General features: G+C 35.3%; 1 protein-coding gene across 1 annotated transcript in view; it reads right to left on the bottom strand.

Annotated features, from left to right (window-relative positions):
• ERBB4 (erb-b2 receptor tyrosine kinase 4) overlaps window positions 1-27,941 on the bottom strand; it is a 1,100,940-nt gene that overhangs the window by 316,744 nt on the left and 756,255 nt on the right. Inside the window, exon 5 of the mRNA XM_024763203.1 lies at window positions 13,170-13,235. Within this exon, the coding sequence (XP_024618971.1) occupies window positions 13,170-13,235 (66 nt within the window). The remainder of the gene's footprint in view (window positions 1-13,169; window positions 13,236-27,941) is intronic.

Here is a 27,941-nt window from a genome sequence, read left to right as displayed (position 1 = left end):
CATGGAAATCAAAAGAAAGCTGGAGTAGCAATACTCATATCAGATAAAATAGACTTTAAAATAAAGAATGTTACAAGAGACAAGGAAGGACAGTACATAATGATCAATGGATCAATGCAAGACATAAAAATTCTAAATATATATGCACCCAACATAGGATCATCTCAATATATAAGTCAACTGCTAACAGCTATAAAAGAGGAAATCGACAGTAACACAATAATAGTAGGGGACTTTATGATCCAGCAATCCCACTACTGGGCATATACCCAGAGAAAACCATAATTCAAAAAGACACATGCACTCCAATGTTCATTGCAGCACTGTTTACAATAGCCAGATCATGGAAGCAACCTAAATGCCCATCGACAGATGAATGGATAAAGAAGATGTGGTACATATATACAATGGAATATTACTCAGCCATACAAAGGAACGAAACTGAGTCATTTGTTGAGACATGGATGGATCTAGAGACTGTCATACAGAGTGAAGTCAGAAAGAGAAAAACAAATATCATATATTAATGCATGTATGTGGAACCTAGAAAAATGGTACAGATGAACCAGTTTGCAGAGCAGAAGTTGAGACATGGATGTAGAGAACAAATGTATGGACACCAAGGGGGGAAAACCATGGTGGGGTGGGGATGGTGATGAGCTGAATTGGGTGATTGGGATTGACATGTATACACTGATGTGTATAAAACTGATAACTAATAAAAACGTGCAGTATAAACAAGCAAACAAACAAAAAAACAACTAATACTAAACTTTCTTTCGGTTATTTGTGTGAAATATGTTAATATAAATGTTTCAGACGTTACATGAAATTTCTAAAAATCTTATATGTTCTGGTACAATGTTATAAGTCATAATTCTAGTTATTACTTTAAAATGTATATCTCAGAAATAACTTAATTTTCTTGTCAATCATTATTATGTACTTTCATCAAATCTTTAACCGTGGTCATTTTTAAGTCTTTTGTCATTTACAGACAGTTCTGTGTGTACTCTGATGCTTTTGCAAAAATGCTCCTATAAAAGGGTTTCATCTTCAAGGAATTCATGGAAAAGACTTTGACAAGTACAGGTTTCTGGTAACTGACTATACTGTTGAACTGAATGAATAATCATTTTCAGAACTCTAATGGAAAACTGATGAATTCATAAAAGTGCTAACAAAAGATCAAGATAAAAAAAATTAATTAAATGGGACTGAGTGAACTGATGAGGATGATTATAATTTTTGTGACTTCCTGTTTGGATAATAAAAAAAAAAATCCCACAAGGACTCAGAGGCAAAAAATATACAAATCAATTTTCACTGCAAAGTAAAGGAGCTGTTACAGTGGAGGATTCCTGGACTGAATGTCAATATTATGACACAGTATGAGTGTGTTTCATGTTTGGTAATTGCAATCACTGTTCCTTTTGTTGTGGTCATCTATTTACAATGCCTGGTGTCAGTTCACTTATCTCTTGTAAAAGTAAAATACAGTGTGTGTGTGTGTGTGTGTGTGTGTGTGTGTGTGTGTGAAAATAAATAAAAAATAAATTTAAAAAAAGGTTCCAGCCATAAGATAAGTACTAGAGATGTAATGTACAACATGATAAAAATAATTAACACTGCTGTACTATACATATGAAAGTTGTTAAGAGAGTAATCCTAAGAGTTCTCATCATAAGGAAAAAATGTTTTTTTTCTTATTTCTTTAATTTTGTATTGATATGGGATGATGGATGCTCACTAAACTTATCATGATCATCATTTCATGATGTATATAAATCCAATCACTATGCTGGACACCTAAACTTATACAGTACTGTATGTCATTCATATCTCAATACAACTGGAAAAAAAATTAAATTCTAAAAAAAAAATACAACATGGAATAACTAAAATGATCTACACATAACTGCTTTACACTCTTGAAAAATAATTAGTTCTATAGTCATTTTAAGTAACAACGCAATTACAAACGATGAGTAATGAAGACTAAGATATTTTTCAAATATTCTTCAAATTTATAGCAAAAGCCATAGAAATAAGATTATTTTATATTTAGCATATTATAGACCCTTATATATGATTGAATTTAACCTACTGGTTTTAAAGAGGAGAAAACTGAGGCCCAGATAGGGCCAACATTCAAGTCCATGTCTCAGTAATAACAGAATTTTAAAGTGGAACTACCTAAAATAGTTACACCAAAAACACATGCTTCAAGCATATACAAAAGAATGTTTTCAAAATATTACTTTTATTCTCATAGAATGTATGTTTGAGTTTATTTTTTTTTTAAAGGATAATCGCACCTGCCTAAAAGTTAAATGATGTTCCTTTTCGGTGTTTTTCTAACTTTTTTCATCACAATTTATAGTACAATTTTACATCATGGCTCAGTACACATATCCATGATGAAAAGTTTTAAGGCATTATATTGACCCTAATGATGTGCAAAGCATTTTGATACTGCCTTTTCTATTCTATTGTAATCTGGTTTATTTTATACTAATCTATTCTATTTCAATAAAAATTTAATGTTGGTCAGGGTCCACAGAAATGACTTTACAATCCACTAACGAGTTGCAACCAGTGATTGGAGAGTACTATTCAATTGTATGGACAAAGGTCAAAATAGAAAATTAGGGAACTAACCTTAGTGCTTCTTTTATATATGTGCAGCAAATTGGCCTGCTAATGAATTCAGGAACGTAAAGCCACTGGACATGAATTTTCTTTTTCTGAGGTTTTATGATCCCAGAGGCTACGGAAATCATTGTACAACAGTGCCTGCCACAGTGCTTTCCCTCCGGAGTTGTACCACTGAGACTGGTGATTCCCAGAAGTTTGTGTTTTATATTTCCATCGTCACAGTGAAAATTTGGGGTAGTTAAGTCTGATATTGTCCTACATGGCAGTGTGTTAAACTGTGGGCCAGTATAAAACACATTTGGGATTCTCTTTGAGTAAAATTTTTATAGAAAATAATGTATCTATAGATATTTAAAGCTTTTATGTATTATTAATATATCACTAAAAATTATCATCTCTCTGATATAGACAAAATTTTGGACATCCCCGAAAATTACAAAAAGAGTCATAATAAAAAGAATATAATTTTTTGTTGTTCCTTCCTTTTTTAAAATTCTGAAATTACATAAGCAATACATGTTTTTAGAGAAATATATCACTATAAATATGCAAAAATAAAAAAAAAATTTCTTACCACATCAATAACCAATGTCAATTTTGGGGTGTCTATATGCTGACCTCCCTGTTATAGCTCCATGGTAGTGTGACAGTTAAGAGAGCATAAAATACACATCCATAAGTAATTCACTGGGTGTATATCCAAAAGAACTGAAAGCAGGGTCTAGAAAGATTTGTATGTTCATGTTCACAGAGCACTATTCACTATAGCCAAGAGGTGGAAGCAACCCAAAGGTCCATCAGCAGATGAACGAATAAACAAAATGCGATAAATACAAAAAAAAAATAATAATTCAAGACAGTAACTGCGATTGCTTCTCTCTGTATATTTTTAATCCTCACAAGGAATTATCATTCTTTTTAACTTTGACAATCTAATTATGAAAATAATTAGTTTTTTTTTAAATTATGTAATTGTTTATAAGTGAAGAAAAACATTTTTTACAAATTTCTTGTGAAAAATTTTAATTCTCTTAAATTTTATTAAAATACTTTATTTTAAAAATATAAAACACTCTAATATAATTAAAATAATCTTTTTCTTCTTTTAAAATTTCTCGCAAGAGGGAGGGGATATGGGGATATATGTATACGTATAGCTGATTCACTCTGTTATACAGCAGAAACTAACACAACATTGTAAAGCAATTATACTCCAATAAAGATGTTAAAAAAATAAAAAATAAAATGACAAGTCAAGCTTTAATGGTGATAAAAGGGGGAAAAAAAAGTCATCATGTCATAGCTTTTACCTACATTTTTCTAGTACTTTCAGTTATTTCATGCTTTTTTAACTTTTCATCTACAATCTATTTCATGCTTTTGTAACTTTTCGTCTACAATCGATTTCATGCTTTTTAAACTTTTAGTCTATAATCCATCTATATCTATAGTCTTTCTGATGCCTTTTAAACTTTTAATGTACAATTCATCTCATGTTTTGTTTTATGGTGGGGATCTAACTTTATTTTTTCCATACTGTGAACCATTTGTTCTAACACTATTTATTGAATAATCTATACATTTGCCATTAAAAAATGTTAACTTCATAAAAACCAAATTACCATATAGACTTTAGACTCTATCCGAACTTTCTATTACATTCCATTGAGCCAATTCCATTCTGAACTAATACCATACTGCTTTAATACTTATTACTTTTTAACATTTTAATACTTGGGAGTGTCCTTCCACATAGTCATTCCTTTTAAATGTCTGGCTATTTTATTAAATGTATTTTCCAGGAATACTTTAGATTATTTTGTTCAATTAAAAACAAAACGAAACATTGGGAATTGACTGAAGATGGTTAAATGCATAGCTTAATTTTAGAACAACTGACATTTTCATCATTTGAGACTTCTCATCTTGCAGTGTGGTAATTCTTCACTCATTTAAGTTTTCTGTTATGTCTTGGTAAAATACTGTGGTTTGATTTTTATTTTAAATTATCTGTAATTACCTGTAAGTGTCAGAGTCCGTCTTTCTGTCTCTCACCTCCACCCCTCCCCTAGTCAATGAAATTAAATACACCTTAAATACATGCAACATCCTCACTGTACAGAAAAATAATCTCCCTGGGTAACAGTTATTTGAGTTCAAGAAGTATTCAAATCAGAACAAAACCCGAGTTATTCTCAGAGTCATAATGCTCTATCATCTCCATTAAAACAAACTTCATGGGCAAAAGGACTTTGGATAAACCAAAAATAACCATTATCAGTGAGGTAGTAACATGTGAAAATTATGTTTCCAGTTTATCTTTTATAACTTCATGATGAATTAAGATAGTGACTATTTCTCTTGGAAATATCTATGTTAATGTACAGAGACATCCATGACACCATTATAAACTGTCAAATTTAATGCATAAAATTGATACTGGCTTGAGAAATGGAGTATGTCTGATATTTAGGAAATTCACATTTATTCTCATATAATGAGTAAAAATGTTACTTGACATAAGCATAATTGACGAGTATCCAGTATCCCCTTCTTTTCTTCCTCATCCCCATGCCAGTTACTTAATTCTTCCTCCAGCTGAACCAATTAAGTCAATAAATAGATGATACATCTCAGATTAATGCAAAGCAGAACTCTAAGGAGGATATTTTTCTCCAGGCTTGTGCAACTCCCTAACCATGAGAGTGGTATGCAAGTGCTTGCTTTTCTGAGAATGACATCTCATACTTCTTTTTTCCACTCCTGTAGCAAACAGTGAGTATGAGTGTTCTGTTCATCAAATGACACTCTCATATCACATGTAGATAATTTTGAACTCTTCTATAGTCAAAGATAGTATTATAATGACAGTCAATTCTTTTGCTGCAAAACATTCAGAATAAATTATCATTACTACCATAATAACAAAATTCTTCTAATCATAATATTTTCAGATATTTCTGACTTTTCTTCTCAATGTACTCTCAATAATCCTTCAAATGTGTAGTACTCACTCTCTGATCTCACTGCTAGGTTACCTACTTCTACCCAACCCACAGTTTGCACTCCTGTGGTGTAAGTGCCTGACATTAATTAGGCTTTTGATTGTCAAGTCATCCATTTCAAAGACATCCATCTCAAATGAACATATTGCCAGCTGTATGACACAGCTGCTAGTAAAACACCTAGAAAAGAAGCCAGACTGCCCCCACTCATGAAGTTCCCCTTTCAGAAAGCTTTAAGTAACCTAGATAACTAATGTTTTAAGTGACCCCGCTTTTTCCATTCCCACACCTGAATTCCTGCTCTTATATTTTAAATTTGCCATTAAAGAGTGAATCTGTGAAACCCTAGGTACCCCACTCTCAACTGTAAGACAGGAAGAGCCCCAGGTTCATACTTTGTCTTTCTCTCTACCCGTGACCTCACCGTGTAGCCATTGAGCCTGCCATACCTCCAAGACCTGTGAGTGACAACCCTTGCTTTTTCAAAGTTCCCTAATGGTTGTTGCTGAGGTGTGTCTTAAAATCATAATAAGAACCACAAGGACTCATCCAGCCACAATGTTGACTCTGGTCCAGAAAATGTCTGTGGGTACTCCCCTCAAGTAGTAGGGGGCCAGGTGAGTGCCTCAGGCATTCCTAGTAGACAGCATCACTATCAATAGGCTAAAACTGCCACAAAACAATTCTCCCAAACTATCTGTACATAAATCTGTGTCTATGACTATGCCTGTATCATCTATATCTACGGCTAATAAACACGCACATGCATACACACGCAAATATCCTAACCATGCAAAAAGCATGAACAAAAATCATCTTTTTTCAAACTTTTCATTTTGTAGATGAGGGAACTTAGGGAAACTGAAGTCCTTGAAACTGAGTTAGTTTAAAGCTAGGACTACATCTCTCTTGATGCCCTCAGTTCAGTATTCTTTTTGACCTTTTCAAACATCCCTCGGCTTTGTCTTGTACCAGAGCATTTCCAGAGAACAGGCACAATTTTATATACTTTCTTTATACCCCTTGAGCCTTTAGCATAACATTAGATGATATTTCCTGAATCACATTAAACAGTATTTTACAGAGCATTTCAAATAACTTATCTCCTATAGTTAAAATGAACACCCCTTTCTTTAAATCTGAGAAAGATCATCAAATTACAACAAATATTATCAACTTATATCAAAATAAACAGCATATTAGGAGAGATTTTTCTCTCATTTTCCACAAGGATATTTTTGAGTCACTTTTGGAAATGTTTTAGATAGGCATAATTTTAGAAATGTATGCAAATGAGTCTATCGTAGTGCTTCCCTTAATTTTACAATATCTCCAGAAACTACAAATCCAAAAAAAGGAAAAAAAAAGGAAATAATTGAAATCAATAAGAAAGCTTATGGACATGCAAAGTTATTAGTAAAATACAAAGGTTTTAATTAAAGATGTTGGCTTTTAACAAAGGCTTGCTGTTATCCTGATTGATCGAGCCTGCTGGCTCAGCGCTTTCTCTTTTCCCCATTAGCTCCCACTTGCTTTTCTCTGCTCTAATTGGATATTTACTACATTGGCACCTTCTTTTTAAACAGGGTTTGTTCCACAAAGATTGTAAATACGATTACACTTTAGCAAACTGTATCTGTACGCATGTATGTAAGTATAATTAGTATATTATTTTCATAATTTGTCATTTTGGTTTTGCAATCTATAGGAAACTTTTGGAAATTTCATGGAAAAAAGTATAATTTAGTTTCAAGTTGCTCCATTTTCTTGCTGAAATTTTGAGGAACAAAAATATATAATTATTTTCTTAGGTTTTAATATTCACTTCAAAGAAGTTCCAGATATATTTTAGAATGAATAAAAGTAGATATAGATATAGATATATAGATATTTCTAAACTTTGCTCTAGAACTGAATAGAATCCATAAGCCAGACCAAGTTTTTTTCCCTTTTATGAAACTGAAATTTTTAATATATTGCAACTACTGAAAGTAATTTTCTGTGTGTACAAGCATAATAAATTAATGAGAAAAATGCTAAATAATTTCTAATTTTTTCCTAGCATGTTCTATAATGTCTGTATAGAAACAGTAAATAACATAAAGTGTTGTTTGGAACAAGTTTTTACTTTGCCAGTATAGTAGTACCCTCCATTCACAATTATCTACAACAGAACAAATACACTGCTTGTATTAATTTCAATGCTACTTTATTTTTAATTAAAAAAAAGATTTTGAGATAACCTAGCTAGGAAGAATACTTTAGAAGCAAAGGGTAAATTCCCCAGAAGTTTTCTTTTTGTTAAAATAATGCCTTAGCTTCAATCAATTTAATGAACATTTCAGTGGTCAGAAGACATCTGTTTACTCCAGTAATTGAAACATGCATTTCCTCATTAATTTATCTTTTTTGATGTGACACTTTGATTTAAGAGAAAAACAATTTTTTAACCTATTGTCAAGTGCACTTTATTTTTCAATTAGTTTCTAAGCAAGAAATGTTACTTATAAAGCAACTAGAAGACTGAAGAATAGATTGAGTGGTAATCAGCTGAGAAAATTTTAGTTATACAACCAGCAGTTAAAGACAATTATAACTACTTTAACACACAATGTGTAAGGTTGGGGGAATCAAACTGTAATATTTTGATACAAGCTCCCTTCATCCTCTAAAACGCAGTTCCTAACTGAGATGACAAAAGGAACGCGTAAAATGAAACAACTACCCAGGCTGATAATAGGAGGCTGGAGAAAGCTGGCCTGATATTGTGCTTAAAGATAAAAAAGGATATGCAGCATTTATTTTATATGAGATGTGTGCTTCATATATCTTGCAGGGACAGAGATAACTTCTTTCCTTTAATCATTATTATTTATTTCTCAAAGCTTAGTCTCTCTCACACCTAAACCTACGAGCTCAAACCTAGGACTCAGTTCTTATGAATAGAGAGAGTTGTCATTCTTACCAGTAAGCCTGCTAAATAATACTACTATAAGCTTCAGACTTCACACAGCAGATAGGTTTGTCTCCCCTGACATGAGTACATTAATCCACTGAATCAATTTACTTAAGCTGTGCTGTGGAGCAATGCGGACACGATTTAACTGAGCTTAAAAGCACTTTCAAGTTTGAGTCACGGCTCCATGTATAATGCAGGCCCACAGTATTCCTTCATAAGTTCTATTATGACCTTTTGCAACTATGTGAGAAATATTTCTGTTAGGTTTATAGGATCATGATGACCTAACATCAAAAAGGATTTAAAAAGAATGAATTTAAGTTATTTTAGAAAATCAGACTCATGAGTAAAACAGTAAGAAGGGAACAGCTGGCTAGATTCTACCAGCACAATGAACTTGCTTTAATATTTATAAAATTCTTTAGGTTGTCTAAGTTTGTTTTTTTTTTCTTTTTTTAGGAGTTTGTTTAGAAAAACATTTTAATTTTTGGATCATTTTAGAAAAAAACTTTTTAAAAATAGCTGCTGGCTCCAGAGTTTACAGTCTGAACATTATGAAATGCTATAGAGGAAAATGATACACTTACATTATTCAACGTGCAATCAAAGCTAACTGTAGCAACCAGTACACAGAAGAAGCTGCAACACGTTACCAAATTTTACTAAAATTTTATAAAGTTTTTATAGTTATGCATGGTGAACTGCTGACCATAGCATTGGGAAGAAAAATTTTCCTCTACCCTTCTAGATTCTTACGAATTATATTGACATGAATCAGATTAAAAGGAGAAAATCAAACAAAAGTTGAATAACATGTATACACTGGAGAAATCCAACAAAACTGAATAACTCGCCAAAATGGCTGAAACTCTCACCTTAACTACCATCTTCAGCTAAAGACAAAAGAGGATGTTGGGCAAAGGTGTTTGGGACTTCAAAGGGGAGGAAGCCAACTGACATGGAGAGAGAAAAACAAAGGTTTGGTACACAAATGTTTGCGGGCCTATGCAAAGACACTGGGACTCAGAGAGGAATATTAACAAACAGCCTTTGCTAAGTTCCCCCTCATCTACCACATCTAGTTCACACTATAGTTACCTGTGGTGATAGTTCCCTCCCTGGAACAGGTCCTCTAACTACACTCTTTTAGGCAGTTAGGGGGAAGGTTCCTTCTGAGTCTTTCAGGCCTTAAAAATAATTAGCTTAAATTAATCCTCATGCCAAAGAGACACATATTAGGGTGTCAAAATGTGTTCCCCTGCAATAGTAAGCTGTCAATTTATTCATGCTCTCTTTCCATTTCATGAAATCTATTAAAAACAAAACACAAAACTTCTTCCTCATTTCTTCTTTTTAAAACTTCTGACCCCTACAGACCTGCTCTCAAGCTTACCATCGTTGTCACCAGCATTTTTCCTTTCCCATATCTCTGTTCAGAGATGTTTTCATTCTGATCATCACTCTTTGCTTCATTTTACCCTAGCAAGTCATTCATTATCATGGACTTGTTCTCCTAGAACCTGAAGCAGTTGTCTTTATGGTGACTCCTCACCGTTTAGTGACACAGAGGGTCATTCCTGGCATACTTGCTTTTTTAGGAGGAAACACCTGTGGGAGGATGTCAGCATTGATATAATGTGGTGAATGAAATGTATTCTTAATGTCAGTTTCCTTAGCTAAGGTGTGGCGCTTCTAAATATTTTACCTTTCTTCCCTAATATATGCAAAATCTCCAAGAGTAATTATCCATAAAAATAAGGAAATACTTGGCAAATCATGAAGTTGAATACCTCCAGAGAAGCCCTCAGTGAAGTGAACTTATTTCAGTCATAAGGAAAGACATCATTTGTAAGTAATGATATAAGATCATGTCTTTCAGATCCTAAGATGTACTTTTGTATGGCCAGTCAACAAAAAAAGCAGAATATTTTCAAAAACTTGCCCAGACTGTTTTCTGATTTTTAAAAAGTTCAATCAGGGTTCAGAGATAAGTGCATCTGAAGTGGGCCTAAGGATAATATATTTTAACTAACAGAAGGGCTATCAGCAATGTAAAGGAAGCCTGGAAAATTTACATTTCTTTGGAAAAATGTTCAATCATGGATGTTACATCTCCATGGACTCTCTGGAGGTCTAATATCTCTATGGAATCTCTCATGAGGTCTAATTCTCAAAGTTTCTGATCGTATTTCTAAAATTCAGGTCTTACAATAAGTACATCTTTGAGTACTTCCAAAATACAATGTGCCTCTGGATGTTGGACTTTTTAAATATGGATATAATTTACCTTTCAAGTATCTCAAACAAGGAGAGAGAGAACAGGAGCAAATGTCAAGGGCAAGCAGCCTCCACTTCACTCCAGGGTTTTTGCTTTTTTATTCCCCAGCCATCTAGGTCAGTAGCCTTCACAGGTGGAACTGGCCTGCACGAGCTTTGCTTCCACATCCATTCATTGTTTTAAGTTGGATTAAGTTTTCTAGGAGTATCTACTTAATTTTATTATAACCTTAGCTATTATTTATTAGGCTCTTAGTATATGCCAAAACATTTTTAAGCATTTCAACCACATTATTGTATTGAATTTGATTACAAAATAGCAGCCCTCTGAGGTAAGTGTAATATCTCCATTTTATAGATATGGTAACTGAGGTTTAGAAAAATTAAATCACTTTCTCATGATAGAAAGTGGAAACAGCTGAGATTTGTATCATCTGGCTGATTATAAATCCAGTGGCCTTGCCCACTAAACTGCTGTGTAATACTGTATACAGGAAACAGTACTATCCTTAGATTCAGGACACTTAAGTTAAAATCCCAGGTATCAGCTGTGTAAATTTAACAGCTCCCACAATCATTTCCTCAGCTTACATTTCCCCAATTGTGAAATGAGGCTAATGAAAACTGTCCTCATAAACTAACAGGAATATTGTGAAAATAAATTTTAAAATGGAAATGTTTTATAAACCATAAAGATCCATGCAAATGAATACTACTCTAAAATTTGGATTTGCACATAGCAGATACAAGTAAATGTTTACTGAATTTAGACTCTGTGGAATAGGCATGGTGACCATTAAGCCAATTTTATGTTATTATAGTAAGTTTAATTTCTACACTGGAAAATTAGGTGAATTTAATGACTGCATGGCTGATGATTTGATAGCATGAGCTATGGCTTGATGACTTTCTTAGTCAAGACTTCCTCCCACCCCCACTTGGTGGCAAGTAGCAAAAGTAATTTCAATGTACTAGAACATTGTGTTTCTTAAGGTTCCTAACAAAAAAAAAAATGCATTTGGACCTCAGGAAGACCAGAGAATCAGGGACCAGGGAGCTCAGGAAGAACCAGGGACCTCAGGAAGACAAGAGAACCAGAGAACTTCTTCTCAGGAAGACCAGAGAACCAGAAAGTAAAAACTGTCAAAAACTGTTACTCTCTCTCTCCAATTCTCCTTTGCCTCTGCATGGCTGATTTATCCTTCTGTGTCATGAAGGACTGGTTATTTCTACTTCTCATTAATACACATTTTCTCCAATATCATAGTGAATGTGCTTCACACAGTAATCTAATCTTACTTTAGAATCCTGCTTAAAATTCTTGTCAAAACATTGTTGCCATAAAACATTGTTTCTATTAAATAAGTTAATTTAAGTCTATACTTTAATCCAACAGTATAACAGATGTCCACAATATCTAATATTTGTATGTTCAAATTTTTAATATTTTCTATGTCTTCTATGCTAAAAGAAGAGATACATTTCAGATAGCCTCCACATTGTTTTCCATTTATTATTTCAGCTGTTATTATAGCAGGAAGAAAAGTCTTTACCATTTATATAGACCATTTTGTACTTCTTTTTAAAGAAAACATTTATCCTTAAGATTAGTGAAAGTTCAGTGCTGATTTAAGTATCAGATGACTTTAAGAATGCTGAAAACATTAGATATTTGTCTTTATGTTCAGTATACTTTGTTTTTAAATGTCTTAGCAGTGATTATCATCCCTCATACTTATTTTAATGACTAATACAAGAAACAATATACACTAAGGGTGAGATACATTTTGCGATTTAATAGTGAATCTATATTTATAATTCACATAGTTTATATCTCTGTACCTGGAACACAGTGGGTACACAGTACACTCTTCCTTTCTTTTTTCTTTCTCCAGTGAATGAATAGTGATGTAACTATTTGGGAAAAGTACTGAGATATTCAGTTAACCTGAAATTCAGTTAATTATCATTTTGTATACATTTGGTTTTCCTACTTCCTCTGATGTACAGACTCTGAAGTCATGGTTAATAGCAACACATTTGTGTTGCTATCATTAATCCAGAATCCACAAAGAAATATAGGAAACAACTACATATTACATTTAATTTGAAAGCTTTGAGATTAGGCAGTTTACTTAGATAGAATCAATCTACCACAAGGAGGCAAAAGCTCATTTTCATGTTTCTGATAACCAGAAGTGTGAAAAGTATCAATTATTAAAATTACTTGACAATTTCAAGGCTATGTCTTTTCACTGTTGAACACTTACAAGTCTGGCAATGATTTTCTGTGGGTCCCCAGCATCGGCCAGTGCAGGACTTATGGCAACGTCCACCTGTAGAACAGCAGAAAGCACATGTGTATTATAATCTTTCACTCTGACTAGGAGTTAAGACCTCAAAGGAAACATTCTTGCCCCTTTATGAGGATTTTTAATTCATACTAGAGTTGAAACATAGCTCATAAAATGCCCATTTAAGTAGCAAAATCTGAATGTCAAATACATGTGAAGAAGAAATACAATCTCTTGATATTCAAAATCCTCTCATCTCATTTTATAAGAAAAGGCAATACAGAATCTGTAAATATTCCTACATAGAAGTAAATATTTACATGAAATAAGTTTCACTTCAACTATTGAATATTTTTATTCTATTGATCTATATCCTACTTGATATAATTTCAAAAGTTCAGGGCTTACTGATACCAACAGATGTTAAGGATTAACTCAATAGTTAAAAAAGAAATTGAAGTCTATGAAAACAAGAATATATTACAAACATGATAAACCGTCAGAAAAAAAAGGTTTTATATATAATTTAGATTATCTTTTTTTTGTCAAAGGTCTATTGTGTCTTTTTAAAATTTTTTATTGAAATATAGTTGATTGACAATGATATTGAGTATAGTTCCCTGCACTATACAGTAGGTCCTTGTTGGATATCTATTTTATATACAGTAGTATGTATATTTTAATCCCAAACTCCTAATTTATCCCTTCCCCTCTTTCCCCTTGGGTAACCATAAGTTTGCACTTTTTAAAAATTTCTTTATTGAAGTATACTTGATGTACAATATTAATAAGTTTCAGGTGTACATCACAATGATTCACAATTTTTAAAGGTTATATTCCATTTATAGTTATGACATAATATTAGCTATATTCCTGAGAAGGAGGTCATTAAGAGGCTGTGACTGCCAGTTGACCTGTGAGCTGAACCCAGGCAATCAGAGGCTTCTCACCCCCTCCCTTGTCCTTGAAATGTATGTCCATCCAACGAATCCCATGCTAGCAGCTCTTTCAAGGACATAGCCTTGAGAGAGTAAGGTGTTGCTGAGACCATCTGGACTGAATAAGTGACTGAATTTAGTTAGGACCTCTATACAAACTTTTAAGACTCTGGCAGGCGGATGCTGAGATCTACTCACGTTGCTGTTGCCCAAGAAAAATCTCATAAATAAGTTCCCTTGCTTATTAAACCTGTTGCCTACTAATCTGGAGTGGGCTGCCTCTTTCTTCCGTCTCTCCTTGTCCTTTAGGTACAGGGGCCAATTTGCAAACCAACATCTTTATATAAGTATTTCAAGGATTTAAAACAGCTAATTTTTTAGGAATCTTAATTTCAGTTATTTTATGTCCTCTTCTAAAAATTTTATTGATACTACCTTCATTATCAAATATCAGCCTTTATTTCCTATAGTCTCATTTTCCTTTTAACGATGATGCTACTATGGGTATTTGCCTCAGCAAATAGAGTTGTCCCACAGAGAAATTCCCTACGATCTCAACAAAAGAATATTAGCTAGAAGAAATAATGTTTAATGACTTTCTTTGAAGTTTGCAGCTGAATTTCATAGGCTTACTCCAAATTTTTGTGAGTACAAGGATATGGAATGGGCTCATTTTTAGAGAAAAGTGGACATGAAAATCTATCAAAGACTAAAGTTTTCCATAACAAAGTTCTTATTAAACCTTGTCTGTTAATTTTCTAATATAAATTGTGAACGAGTACATGCCTATTCAAGTTGTTTATTTTAAAATAGTTAACTTCACTGTAAAAATTATGGAATAAGGTTATATCAAAAGTTTCCATCTTTCCTTGACCCAGTTATTTTTTTTTGTTGTTTTGTTTTTTCGGTACCGTTGTGGCCTCTCCCGTTGTGGAGCACAGGCTCCGGACGCGCAGGCTCAGCGACCATGGCTCACGGGCCCAGCCGCTCTGCGGCATGTGGGACCTTCCCGGACCGGGGCACGAACCCGTGTCCCCTGCATCGGCTGGCGGACCCCCAACCACTGCGCCACCAGGGAAGCCCCCCTTGACCCTGTTTTTAACTCTTCCTCTTGGAAGTTCTTACAACTTGGGCAGCTTTTTTTTGTTGTTTGTCTTAGTCTCTCCTTCTGAGACTGACTGAATGAACCTAGTATGTTAAATGCTTTCACAGTTAAGGGACAGATTCAGCAGACACCCTTTCTCAGGCTAAACCTCAGACCATCCTACTGGTCTACTCTTCTGCAAGTGAACAGTACTATTTCCAAGTTAATATAACACTTAAGCTCAGTCCCAGCCACCCTCTTAAAAGCATCTAGATCCTGGCCTCAATGGGGTTTATTTAAAGCAATTCTGTTTGTGAAGCACTGAAGCTGACATCACAAGCGTATAATATCCTGTCACTCTGCCATCTGTTTTTTAGATCCAAACACATTATAACTACATAATGCAAGCTCATTCTAGCTGACAGGAAAAGGACTCCATCTGGCTTGAACAATATAACTTTAATCAGTGATAATGATAATTATTATTAAAAACCTACCGGAGTTCTTTTGTATAAAGCTAATAAATCTAAATTGATTTATACCAGAGGAAATTAGAAAGGACTGTGAGACAAAAGCAGTGCAAACTTTTTCTGAGTACAAACTTTTTATGAGAAAGTAGCTAATGTTAATGTGTTTCTTTAGGTGTGTTAAAATCCTTTAAATCGACCCATTAAGTACTCTGTTAATTGAAGATATCTGAAGCAGAGGACGATCTACCATTTAATCTATGACTTCTCTAATTGGATTTGGGCCTAATAAAATATTTAGCTTTATTTATGGTTGCCAAACAACTATCTGTAGCTGTTAATAAAAAATGCTGAGTAACATTAGACATTTTAAAACTTCAATGATTCCCTTTAATTGGATTACATATTTTTTTTACCTTCTTATTCTTGCAGTTTCAATTTACCATCTCAAGACCTACTCTCACATCTAATAGAAAAAGAAATATTACTAGAAATTTTGTTTACAATTCTTGCCAGAGTACCATAGCGAGACCCACCTAGTTGGGCACAAGTTAAATAGTGCCCGCACAAACACAGAACGCTTAAATAATTTAACCTTGTCTAAATGCTGTGAAGAGATTTCATTTGTTAGTTTCCATTTTTCATTTATATAAAAGTAGAAATATCAATTACGTCTATAACAGGAAGCCGACAACTGTTTCTTCTCTGGGATTTTACTCAGACTTATATTCCCTCCACCCCTTTTGAAAACCAAAAGGAGGTGATTGCTTGGCCCACACACTTCAGAGTTCTGTCATGACAAGTGTGCTGGAGGACCGTGAATTGAATGTGCCTCAGTTAATGGCTGCTCCTTCTGGCCTGCCCTTCATTTCACTGTCTCTAGGGCTTTGAGGTTTTTGGAATCTGCTCAGGCACTCAGTTCAGTTTTGGTCTTCAAAACTGTGTGATACACGGCACTTGGGCTAACACTATTCTCACTGAATTGTTGCAATTAACTAAATGTCAAAGTATCTGACGAAGATCTCTGCCTACAACGATGTATTTCTGAATTAATGCATTTTTCACACTTTCACACTTGCAACCTTGGTTTGATTCTTGCAGACAATTGAATAGTGTAGTTTTTGTTGTTTTTTTTTTTGGCGGTACACGGGACTCTCACTATTGTGGCCTCTCCCGTTGTGGAGCATAGGCTCTGGACAAGCAGACTCAGCGGCCATGGCTCACGGGCCCAGCCGCTCCGCGGCACGTGGGATCTTCCCGGACCGGGGCACGAACCCATGTACCCTGAATTGTCAGGCAGACTCTCAACTACTGCGCCACCAGGGAAGCCCTGAATAGTGTAGTTTTAATGGGCTACAATGTTTAATATTTTTAAAATCTGGTTTTAGCGTTTTGTTCCCAACATTTCTGCTGCACAAAAGTGTTTCCTTAGTAATTATTAATCTCAAATTGGAAAAAAAAATTCTACAAACTTTTTTTCTTACTTTCCTTCCATCCATCTATCCATAAGTATTTCTTACAATGTTTAATATTTTTAAAATCTGGTTTTAGCGTTTTGTTCCCAACATTTCTGCTGCACAAAAGTGTTTCCTTAGTAATTATTAATCTCAAATTGGAAAAAAAAATTCTACAAACTTTTTTCTTACTTTCCTTCCATCCATCTATCTATAAGTATTTATTGAGTACCATCTGTATCTGTGTATCAGGAACTATGTTACATATTGGAGTTAAGCTGAAACAGACATGGTTACTATTCTAAGAGAATTCAGAATTAATTCAGCATTATTCTGAAGGGAAAAGGTTTTGACTACTCTATATATAATGTTCACCCTCCATGTGTTTAATGAAAGAAGGTGATAAATCTGAATTTTCAACAGTCCCCTAGCTTAGGAAGGAAGAGTTGGACCAAGCCAGGTTGAGCTGGACTGTTTCCAATTTAATGCCTGGTAGCTCCAAAGTCTACTGTATTCCTTACATGTGATTTATCTATGTGACATCTAAAATGAGATCTACCCAGAGCATTTCAGTGGAGAGGATAAACATGGCCTCTGACGGGTCCCTTGTGCGTCTCCTAACAGGAAGGGAAATATTTTAACTATGGCTCAATAGATATCTTACTAGGAACTTTCTTCTGGTCCTCGGTTCTCAGGTATGCAGTACCTCAGGAGGCCTGATTTCACAGGGAAAAGAGTCTGTATATGTAAATAATTTTTAGTGTCACTTAGCTTTATAACCTACTAAAAAAAAAATAATGGTTTGGCAAATAATTCCAAACTCTGTTAACATTATGGCCATATTTTGTGACAATTAGATCTGATCAGATGCTTGTTGGCCAAACGTACAGAATTAAACAGTGTAAAAATCTAGCAGTCTCTCATTTCTCAGTATTTACTCTGACTTGTGAATATATTTCCATCAATTTGCATTTTCTTTTCCCCCAGGAGTCCTAGAAAATACATAGTTTTTATTTTCAATTTTAAATTATTATGAATCACCCATATGATAGTAAAGTCACAACATGACTCCAGTAAATGATATATTAGTAGGGTTAATAATATTAATGTAAGGTGGAATTTTTCTTTTTATCAGATGTTAAACTTCCCTTATTCTTACCTGACAGTTCTCATTGTTATGTGCTTATTCATCCTCACACTTTTGTCCTGTAAATTGAGCTTACATTTTCTTCTAGTCTTAATTCAATCTTCCTATATTATCTATGATTTGAAAGTGAATTATTGAATGGAAACTTTACTGTTATACATTTTGCTGTTCAGAAAAAAGATGGGCAGGTATTTTCACTAACTAGAAAGACGAATTTAAAAATTAAAAATATATATATGTGGAATTTTTCATCTAGCAGTAAATTAAATCAGGAATTAGTTGTTTAAAATGTTTTACTAATCACTGTATTGAAAAAGAAATAAGTAATATCAACCTTATTGTTATTCATTTTAAGAAATCTAAAGCGAAAGGATTGAGAGGAGCATATATGATCATGTGATCAAGATTAATTTTGATCAAATATATCAAGTTTAGTCTGCAGCACTTCTATCCACCCTTTCCTCAAAGGCTCAGCAACCTAGGACTAATCTGTAACTGCCAGAGCACACAGTAGCTCCAAGCCCAGTACCACTTCAGATAGGATTATAGAGAAATAGCTGATAGACTAACAGTTAATGTGGCACACAGAATTGTGCAAAAGTTTGAAAGTACTGAGCCTACTGAGTAAATTTTCATTTCTTCTGAGGCCTTCTGTAAACACAAATCAATCTAGAGTAGATATGATAATAGCAGAAACCCCAGGTACAAAACCTATAAGAGTGCCATTTTTCGGACTTCCCTGGTGGTACAGTGGTTAAAAATCCACCTGCCAATGTAGGGACACGGGTTCGATCCCTGGTCCAGGAAGATTCCACATGTCGCAGAGCAACTAAGCCCATGTGCCATAACTACTGAGCCTGTGCTCTAGAGCCCGCGTGCCACAACTACTGAAATCCACGTGCCTAGAGCCATGCTCCGCAGCAAGAGAAGCCACCGCAATGAGAAGCCCATGCACTGCAACAAAGAGTAGCCCCCGCTCGCCGCAACTAGAGAAAGCCCACGCACAGCACTGAAGACTCAACGCAGCAAAAAATAAAATAAAATAAAATAATAAATTAATTAAATAAAAGAGTGCCATTTTCAAAACCTCTTAAATCATATATAAGGGTAAACAGGTACTCTATTAACATGCTGAGTTTCGATGTTTCTACCTATAGATTCAAGGAGAACGGCGAGATCTACACAAATTTCAGTGGCAAAAAGAAATCTGATGATAACCAATTTAAAACTTAAAATTGTTACTTATCGCTTACATCTACAGCCTCATGTGATCATAAGAGTGACTGATAGAAATGACATTAACATACTAAAGGAATTGTACTTCTCATTGAATATAAAGATCTGATATAATGCTGTCTATATTACTATTTCATACCTTCTATACTTCTCCCAGCATACCTTCAAACTCCTGAAAGCTAATAGAGACAAACTTCAAAGAGAATAGCAAAGGGGCCAAATACTTTTGTAACAATTTGACTCAAATTATAAGAAAAAAATTAAACTTTTTTCCTGAAAAACTGGAAGATTTCATATTTGATACTGTCAAACATTTCTTTCAAATCAAGCAATTAGAAAGCATTAATTATCACTGTTCATAGCTGTGAGCACAGAGTAGAGTATAGGAATTCCACCCACTGAGGAACATAATTATCTCTGATCAATGTCAAATGTATTTCTAAAACATATAAATAAGAGGTATGAACAGACTGGGGAACCTTACCAGCAGACTTAATATATTAAGACCTGTCTGCTGTCTGCAACCAATTAACAGTGATAAGAATAGGTAGATTTATGAGCACTTATGATGAACCAGCCAGGGCCACCAAAAACAGCCAAGAGCATACTTCAGAGTGTAGTCTATCTAGATGATACTCCCTTGAAGGTCTGCAGTGTACAGCCTGTTCAACCTTATGTGGTGGCAGCCCTTTCAGGAACATTCTAAGAATTTTATGTATATTAACTCAAATACCCTAATAGGCTGATACTCTCCAAAATTTATATGTCCAGCCCAGACCATGTGCAAACAGGCTTATACTTCGAACTGTCTATGAAATATCAATATCTGTATGATTAGCAGGCCTTTAAATATTTACATGTGCAAAAATTAATCCCTGATCTTCCCACCCCACCAAAAAAATTATCACTGTAAAGCCTTCTCCATCTCAGTCAATGGCAGCACAATCCTTCCAGAGGCTCAGGTTAGACAGTTTGAAGTCATTCTCAGCAACCCTTTTTCTCTCACATCCCAGATCCAAATTCATTAGCATATCCAGTTGACCCTAACTTCAAAATATATCTGGTGTCCAGTAATTTCCCACCACCTCCACCACTAAGCCACTGTCATCTCTTGCTTGGATTAATGAAATAACCTCCTAATTGTGTCCTAGTTTCCACTCTGGATCCTTTACAGTCTCTTCTCAATATATTAGCCAGTGTGATGTTCTTAGACTAGCTCAAATCCCAATAACTTCCTGTCTCTCTCAGACTAATAGCCAAAGTCCATTACAATGGTCTTCAAGACACTAGAATACCTGGTTCTCTCCTTCTTGCCTCCATAACCTTACCTCCTGGCTCACTCCTCTCACTCTCACTCCTGCTGTTTCTAGGACATAAACTAGGTGCATGACCCACTTAGGGTCCCTTCTGTTTTACTTCCCTGGACCTCTCTTTCTCTGATAGCTTGCAGTCAGATGGTTCACCTGCTTTCTTGCTTTTCTTAGATGCCACTTCTCAGTGAGGTCTTCTCTTACCCACACTATTTGCATTAAATATTTCAGACGGATTTGCTAGATTTTATTTCTAACACATGTTCAAATTAAAGTGCTATAAAATGAAAAGTGTAAAAGAAGAAAATAAATATCATGCATAAACTTTGCACTTTGGTGTTTTTCATTTTTTTGAAGTATATATAATTGTTTCGAAGTTAATACAATAATCTATATAGTTTTGTAATGTTCTATTTTCACTCTATATTTTATCCTGTACAGTTTCAAGTGATGTTAAATAAATGTCATTATTTTTGGGGTGGATTTACCTCCCATCATACAGACAAACTAAAATTCAATTAACTTTTTTGCTTTATGGAATACTTAGGAGATGCAGGAGATCAATATATATTTTTTAAATGAAAATACACATTAAGAAAATATCACTAATTTCATGTCATATTTTAAAGATTTAAAGGTCATGGAGAGACAATTTGGATATCAGAAAGAACTTGACTATGTCTTTCTTTATATACTTCTGGAAAACATTGATGGAATCTGGAACGGACGTTTGGATCTGTAGATGACTGGCACATGTATCAGAACATTTGATAAAAGGATTGATGGGGCTTCCCTGGTGGAGCAGTGGTTGGGAGTCTGCCTGCCTGCTGCGGAGCGGCTGGGCCCATGAGCCATGGCCGCTGAGCCTGCGCGTCCGAAGCCTGTGCTCCACAACGGGAAAGGCCACAACGGTGAGAGGCCCGCGTACCGCAAAAAAAAAAAAAAAAGATTGATGTCCTGGAAGGCTTAGATTGATCTACTGGCTCTAGTGGTGTGTCAAAGGCCTCTGTATATATCTATCATATTTGACCTTTTAATCACTGAGTTGGATAAAACAATGAAATATGCTTACCATTTTTGAAAATGACACAAATCTGGACGAAGCAGTGCTTGCTCATATACAGGATAACGGTTCAGATTTTAAAAGCACTTGGTAGGCAAAATGAGTCAAAAGTAACAGCAAGAAATTTAAAAGAATCAGTGTAAAATTCCTGCATTTATGGTTTTAAATCAGTATTTCATGTGAATATCAACAGACAGATATACACATAACACGGAGTCTATCTGGCATGGGACAGGTGAGAATTTCAATTCTCACTCTGTTACTGTGTCATCCCTTAGTCAGGTTAGTTAACTTCTCTATTTTTTTTTTTAAGTGTTCATCTTATACTTGGAGGCTTACACTATGTTGCATAATCCAATCTAGACAACATCATCAGCAACATCATCAAACTTACCACATCATCTACCATTTATTGAGCACTTTCTATGTTCTAACTAGTAGACTAAGGGCTTTCCACATAGTATCTCATTTAATTTACACAATAACATTATAAATACTATTATTTGTTCCATTTTATAGGTAAGAAAAGAGAAAGCAGCCTTTAAATGGAAAAAGAGACTACTCCCTTTACAGCATGTCAGAACTTTTTATACTTAGCATATTTGCTTGTCAAAAGTTTTTGTTCCTGCCCATTTTTAAATTTCTAACTGACATTTACTTTGCTTCTATTATTTTTTTAATTAAGGTTCAACTAGAAATGAGGCTAAAATAAGTGTCAATTAAATATAAACACATTTTAGCAATTGGCAGTTATAATTGTAATAGGAAATTATACCCCTGGTTGAGAGAAGATAAAATATTTAAAAATACTATTATTTAAAAATGCTCTTTCATACACAACCAATTTACAATTTTGTCATTTACTGCTCTAAGAGTTCATATATATGCTGGCAAATGCAGAAAACATAAGCTTTGATATCACTTTTATCTGCATTCAGTTTTAGTTATTTACAATTAGTGGGACCTTAGGCAACAAACTGTACCTAAGAGCTGACTTTCCTCATTTATAAAATACAGATGATAATACTTACTATATATGTTAGGAGTGATTAAGTGGAATGGCATATGCAAAGTGCCTGGCACATCATAAGCTTCAATCAATGTTAGTTCCGTTTTCCCTCCCTCACAACGCTGTATATAAAAACATAAAGAAAAACAAAGTAAGACAAAGAGATGGGGACAGTCAGCAGAGGTGACACGGTACACAAATGAAGTAACCTGGAGACAGAAGCATTTATGCAGAGTTGAAATGATCACTAAGGTACCACAGTCAAGCTATAGGAAAGAGGGAGGATGTGAAATCTTAGGAACTTTGACAGGCTCGGCAGACAGAGACAGTGGGTTTCAGAGGTCTCTGCATGCTTCAGCAAAGTTTGAGAAGTCATAGTCTCAGCAGGAATGTTACTAATAATCCAAATGCGGTGAAATTTCACTCTGCTATTGAATATTTCACTTTTGAATATTTCGTTTAGTTGCATAAAGGAAGGGAAAGAGAACAGAGACTATTTCAAGGTATGTGACAGAAAGAGAAACCAATGGTGGCAAAATACTTTGGATTACTGTATCCCTTAACCCTCATCTGCGAGTTCTCTAGTCAGAGGTTCTAATGGATCCCTGAGGAACCATAAACATGCACATGTTCAGTTTGTGAGTGGTCTCACATTTGAGAAGCATGGTTCAACAGCCAAAATTCACATAAAAGAACTTTACTCCTCTCAAAGGGTATTTTAAATGGGATCCAAAGCATTGCCCATGGCCACGATTCTAAATATTTTCTCAACTCTCACTCTCTGAAGTGTCTCATTCACCACAACCCCATCTTTCAATTTCTCTCTCTCTCTCTCTCTCTCTCTCTCTCTCTCTCCATGCCTTTTCCCGTCACAAAGCTTTCATCTTTCTACTCTCCCCCATTGTATCATTATTATGGCATTGATTGACTTAGCCATTCTCCCTAAATAGTTTTTATCCCATCCAGCTCTCTGGTTAAATGATTTTCTGCCCATTTTTTAATGCACTTATATCCTAAGTGTGCAATGCAACATTCTAGGAGGACTGTGTGTGTGTGTGTGTGTGTGTGTGTGTGTGTGTGTGTGTGTGTCTGGAGGTGTGAGGGACAGTTTGGTCCAGTGTGCTGGAAATATCAGGCTGGCAGACACGGAATGTTTGAGCAGGTGGGAAAGCAAGACCTCAAATATTCCCACATTTGTCATTTATATCCTGTCAGAGTAGTCATTACTTGAGAAGCGATGTACTGGTTCTACATCACCATGAACATTATAAAATTCCCAATATCTGTGTGTGGCATGGTCTCCAAGAGCAGCCTGTTTTCATCTGGCTTCTACTTGACAGCTCCAAGAATAGACCTGTCTCCTCTATGAATTAACAAGAAATAGGCATTATCAAGGGAAAACTGAAATGGATGAAATTATTACAAGCTCCTTAAGGGAAGAAACCATTTCGTGTCCACAGTTCCTAACAGTACTCAAAACAGAGTAGGCTTCCCAGATCAAATAACCCAACATTTTCTTTACTACGAGACCAATATCTTCACACTATAGTGATAACCCAGCTTCTTCCACCCTGAGTAAAATGTGAAAGGTCTTATAATGTCTGTGGTTTGAGACTTTATAATTATGGCTGGGGCCATTAATCTTGTGGCCTCCTTTTTTTTTATTATATCTGAGATTGAGACTGAGTTTTTGTTACAGATTGCTAGTCTGCAGCAGTCAGTTGGGGAAATGAGACATCACTGAGACAGATAACAAAGAAAACTAGGTAACAAATTGGAAAAGATTAGGTAGATTCATGGCACTATATTAAACTCTTTGAGGTATAACAGCCAGAAGTCTCATCTTATGTTCCTACCATTCTTTCCTCTGCCAAAAGGACTTAGCTGTTTTTATACACATATATTTTTTTCTCCCCCAAGTCCTCACACTTAAAATCAAAACAACCGCATTAACAAAGAGGCACATTTCTAAAATGCCACTGTAAGCCTACGGAATGAAAATGTGATTTTAAAATTGATGAAGGTTATAAGAAAGTGACCCAAAAGGCATTACAGTAAGTAATAAGCCTAAAATGTCTTGGCATAAAATGTTTTCATTAAATTGCCTTTGAAGTTCACACACGAAAACTACAACTCAAGATTAATGGATTTATAATATATTTTTAAAATAGTATTCCATCAACAAGATAGTTCAGTGGAGTCTCTTGTTGATGTACTACTAGATAGATCTGGAAACTGATCCATTATTTATAGAAAAAATATAAATGATTTGTAAACTACTGCATATATATCTATTGTTTTCCTTTGCAAAGTCCTCATCAGCTGGCATATTAAAGAGTTAGTCATAGTTTAGATATAATGCAACTTTATCACGTAGCAGGCATCATTCTAAGCTACTTATTTCTCATGACAACCTTAGAAGGAAAATATTACTACAGATGAGGAAGCTGAGTCCTGAGAAGCTTAATAACTTGCCCAAGATCATACAGTAAGTGATAGACCTGGGATTAGAGCCCAGAAATACAGGTTCCAGATTACACACCCTTAACCAATATAATTAAGTTTCTTATTTCTGTTAACAGATACAAGAATAGAATAGTCAAGTTGGACAAAGGAGGACAGAGCACACAAAATAGATTAACACACACATAGGAAGACAAACTTTAACTTTGTCCCAATAAGGTCTGGTTTTGATAGGATTAGAGCAAATACTGAGTAAGTTCAATGGATTTTAGGAGGTCAAGAAACCAGTAGGCAAGGATGTTGAATGAGATCATTAACACATACTTATTGAATTATGGTTTTCTCAGGGAATATGCCCAGTAGTGGGATTGCTGGGTCATAGAGTAGTTCTATTTTTAGTTTTTTAAGGAACCTCCATATTGTTTTGTGTAGTGATTGTATCAGTTTACATTCCCACCAACAGTGCAGGAGGGCTCCCTTTTCATCACACCCTTTCCAGCATTTATTGTTTCTAGATTTTTTGATAATGGCCATTCTGACTGGTGTGAGGTGATCTCTCTTATAGTTTTGATTTGCATTTCTCTAATAATGAGTGACGCTGAGCATCTTTTCATGTGCCTCTTGCCCATCTGTATGTCTTCCTTGGTGAAATGTCTATTTAAGTCTTCCACCCACTTTTTAATTGGATTGTTTGTTTTTTTGATATTGAGCTCCATTAGCTGTTTGTATATTTTGGAGATTAAACTTTTGTCTGTTGTTTCATTTGCAAATATTTTCTCCCATTCTGAGGGTTGTCCTTTTGTCTTTTCCCAAGATGGGGCGAAGTGAGAGTAGCACTGACATATACACAGGACGGAATGTAAAATAGATAGCTACTGGGAAGCAGCAGCATAGCACAGGGAGATCAGCTCGGTGCTTTGTGATGACCTAGAGGGGTGGGACAGGGAGGATGGGAAGGAGGCTCAAGAGGGAGGGGATATGGGGACATGTGTATGCATATGGCTGATTCACTTTGGTGTACAACAGAGACTAACACAGTATTGTGAAGCAATTATACTCCAATAAAGATCTATTAACGGTGCAAAAAAATGCATATTGATTCAAAGTCACCTAGGGAATGGCTTGCATGGAGTTAAACGATGATTTGGGGTCACTTGCTAAAATCTTTGAGGTACCTGAGGAACAAGCAGTATTTAGCAGATGACTTCAATGAGCAGGGTGGAGGGGGTACTACAAGTGGATGTGAAGAGCATTAAAAATGGTGTCCTTCCCCAACCCACTTTGCATCCCCACAGAGCCAGAGGCATATTTACTTATAAATGGTGATGGGGAGATAAGAGAAGACTTTTCACAGTCCCCAGCATTAGGATAGGATATAGAATAAGCAGTGCTTCATAGGAGGAGCAAATCTCAGTTATAAACACTAAAAATGTTAACAACTAACATTTATTGAGCACTTACTATGTGGCAGGCATTGTTTTAAAATGTTTCATTTATTATCTCAGTTAATTATCATGTGAGAAAAATTCAGGATAAAGGAGCTAAGCAATGACAGTTAAGAAATTACATTTAGAAGAAACTCTTGGAGTCAAGATTCAAACTCATGTAGAAACCCAGAGCTTGAGCTCAGTCACTAGGCTACCGTCTGAGGCAAAGAAGCAGAAGAATAATTATGCAAAGAGAATGAAGATGTAGGGGGCTTTGCTCTGGAGTAGGGTTAGGTAAAAGCTTTTAAAAGGTAGGAAAAGAAGGGAGAGAAAGAACAATAATATCTAATTTTTCTCTATGATTATCCATTCAAATATTTTTTGCGGCGGGCCTCTCACTGTTGTGGCCTCTCCCATTGTGGAGCACAGGCTCCGGACGCACAGGCTCAGCGGCCATGGCTCACGGGCCCAGCCGCTCCGCGGCATGTGGGATCTTCCCAGACTGGGGCACAAACCCGTGTCCCGTGCATCGGCAGGCGTACTCTCAACCACTGCACCACCAGGGAAGCCCCATTCAAATATTTTTAAAGTAACATATATTCTTACTCTAAATTAAGTTACTATCGATGAAACAATGTTTCGTGTTTTTTTTTTTTTTTCTCCCTCAGATAAAATGTCTGGGTCCACTGTGCGGATTAGTAGAAATAATTTATTATTTCATAAGAACGTTACAAAACGGCATGATATTATCTTTCTCTACTGATTCAAACAGGAAGATCCCTGTCAGTTATACAACCATAAGGAACTTCACACGTGTATTTGTTCCACTAAAAATACACTGCAAATTTTTTCAATAAAATATTTGATATTTAAAATTATGCAGCTAAATAAAATTTAGAAATGAAGAAGTGTTGGTTATCCAACATTTTATTGCTTTTAAAAATCTTTTAGGGTCAGTGGGAGGGATCCGTGAAGGAGGAAAGGTTTCCAAACACTAGGAAGCCCCTTCGCAAGCGGAGACGGCGGGTGGTGGAGGGGGAAAGCTTCGGTGCCGCGGCGGAGAGAACAGCAACAGGGGTGCGGAGGGCAAAGCGGAGAGATTCCCGCACAGAGGATCAGGGCCGACCGGCACTCACCAGCCCGAGAGGCT

This window comes from Neophocaena asiaeorientalis, unplaced genomic scaffold (genome assembly GCF_003031525.2).
Source record: "Neophocaena asiaeorientalis asiaeorientalis breed wild unplaced genomic scaffold, Neophocaena_asiaeorientalis_V1.1 scaffold86, whole genome shotgun sequence".
NCBI classification, from domain to species: domain Eukaryota; kingdom Metazoa; phylum Chordata; class Mammalia; order Artiodactyla; family Phocoenidae; genus Neophocaena; species Neophocaena asiaeorientalis.
Note: the sequence above shows the minus strand (reverse complement) of the source record. Positions and strands in the feature narration are given on the sequence as shown.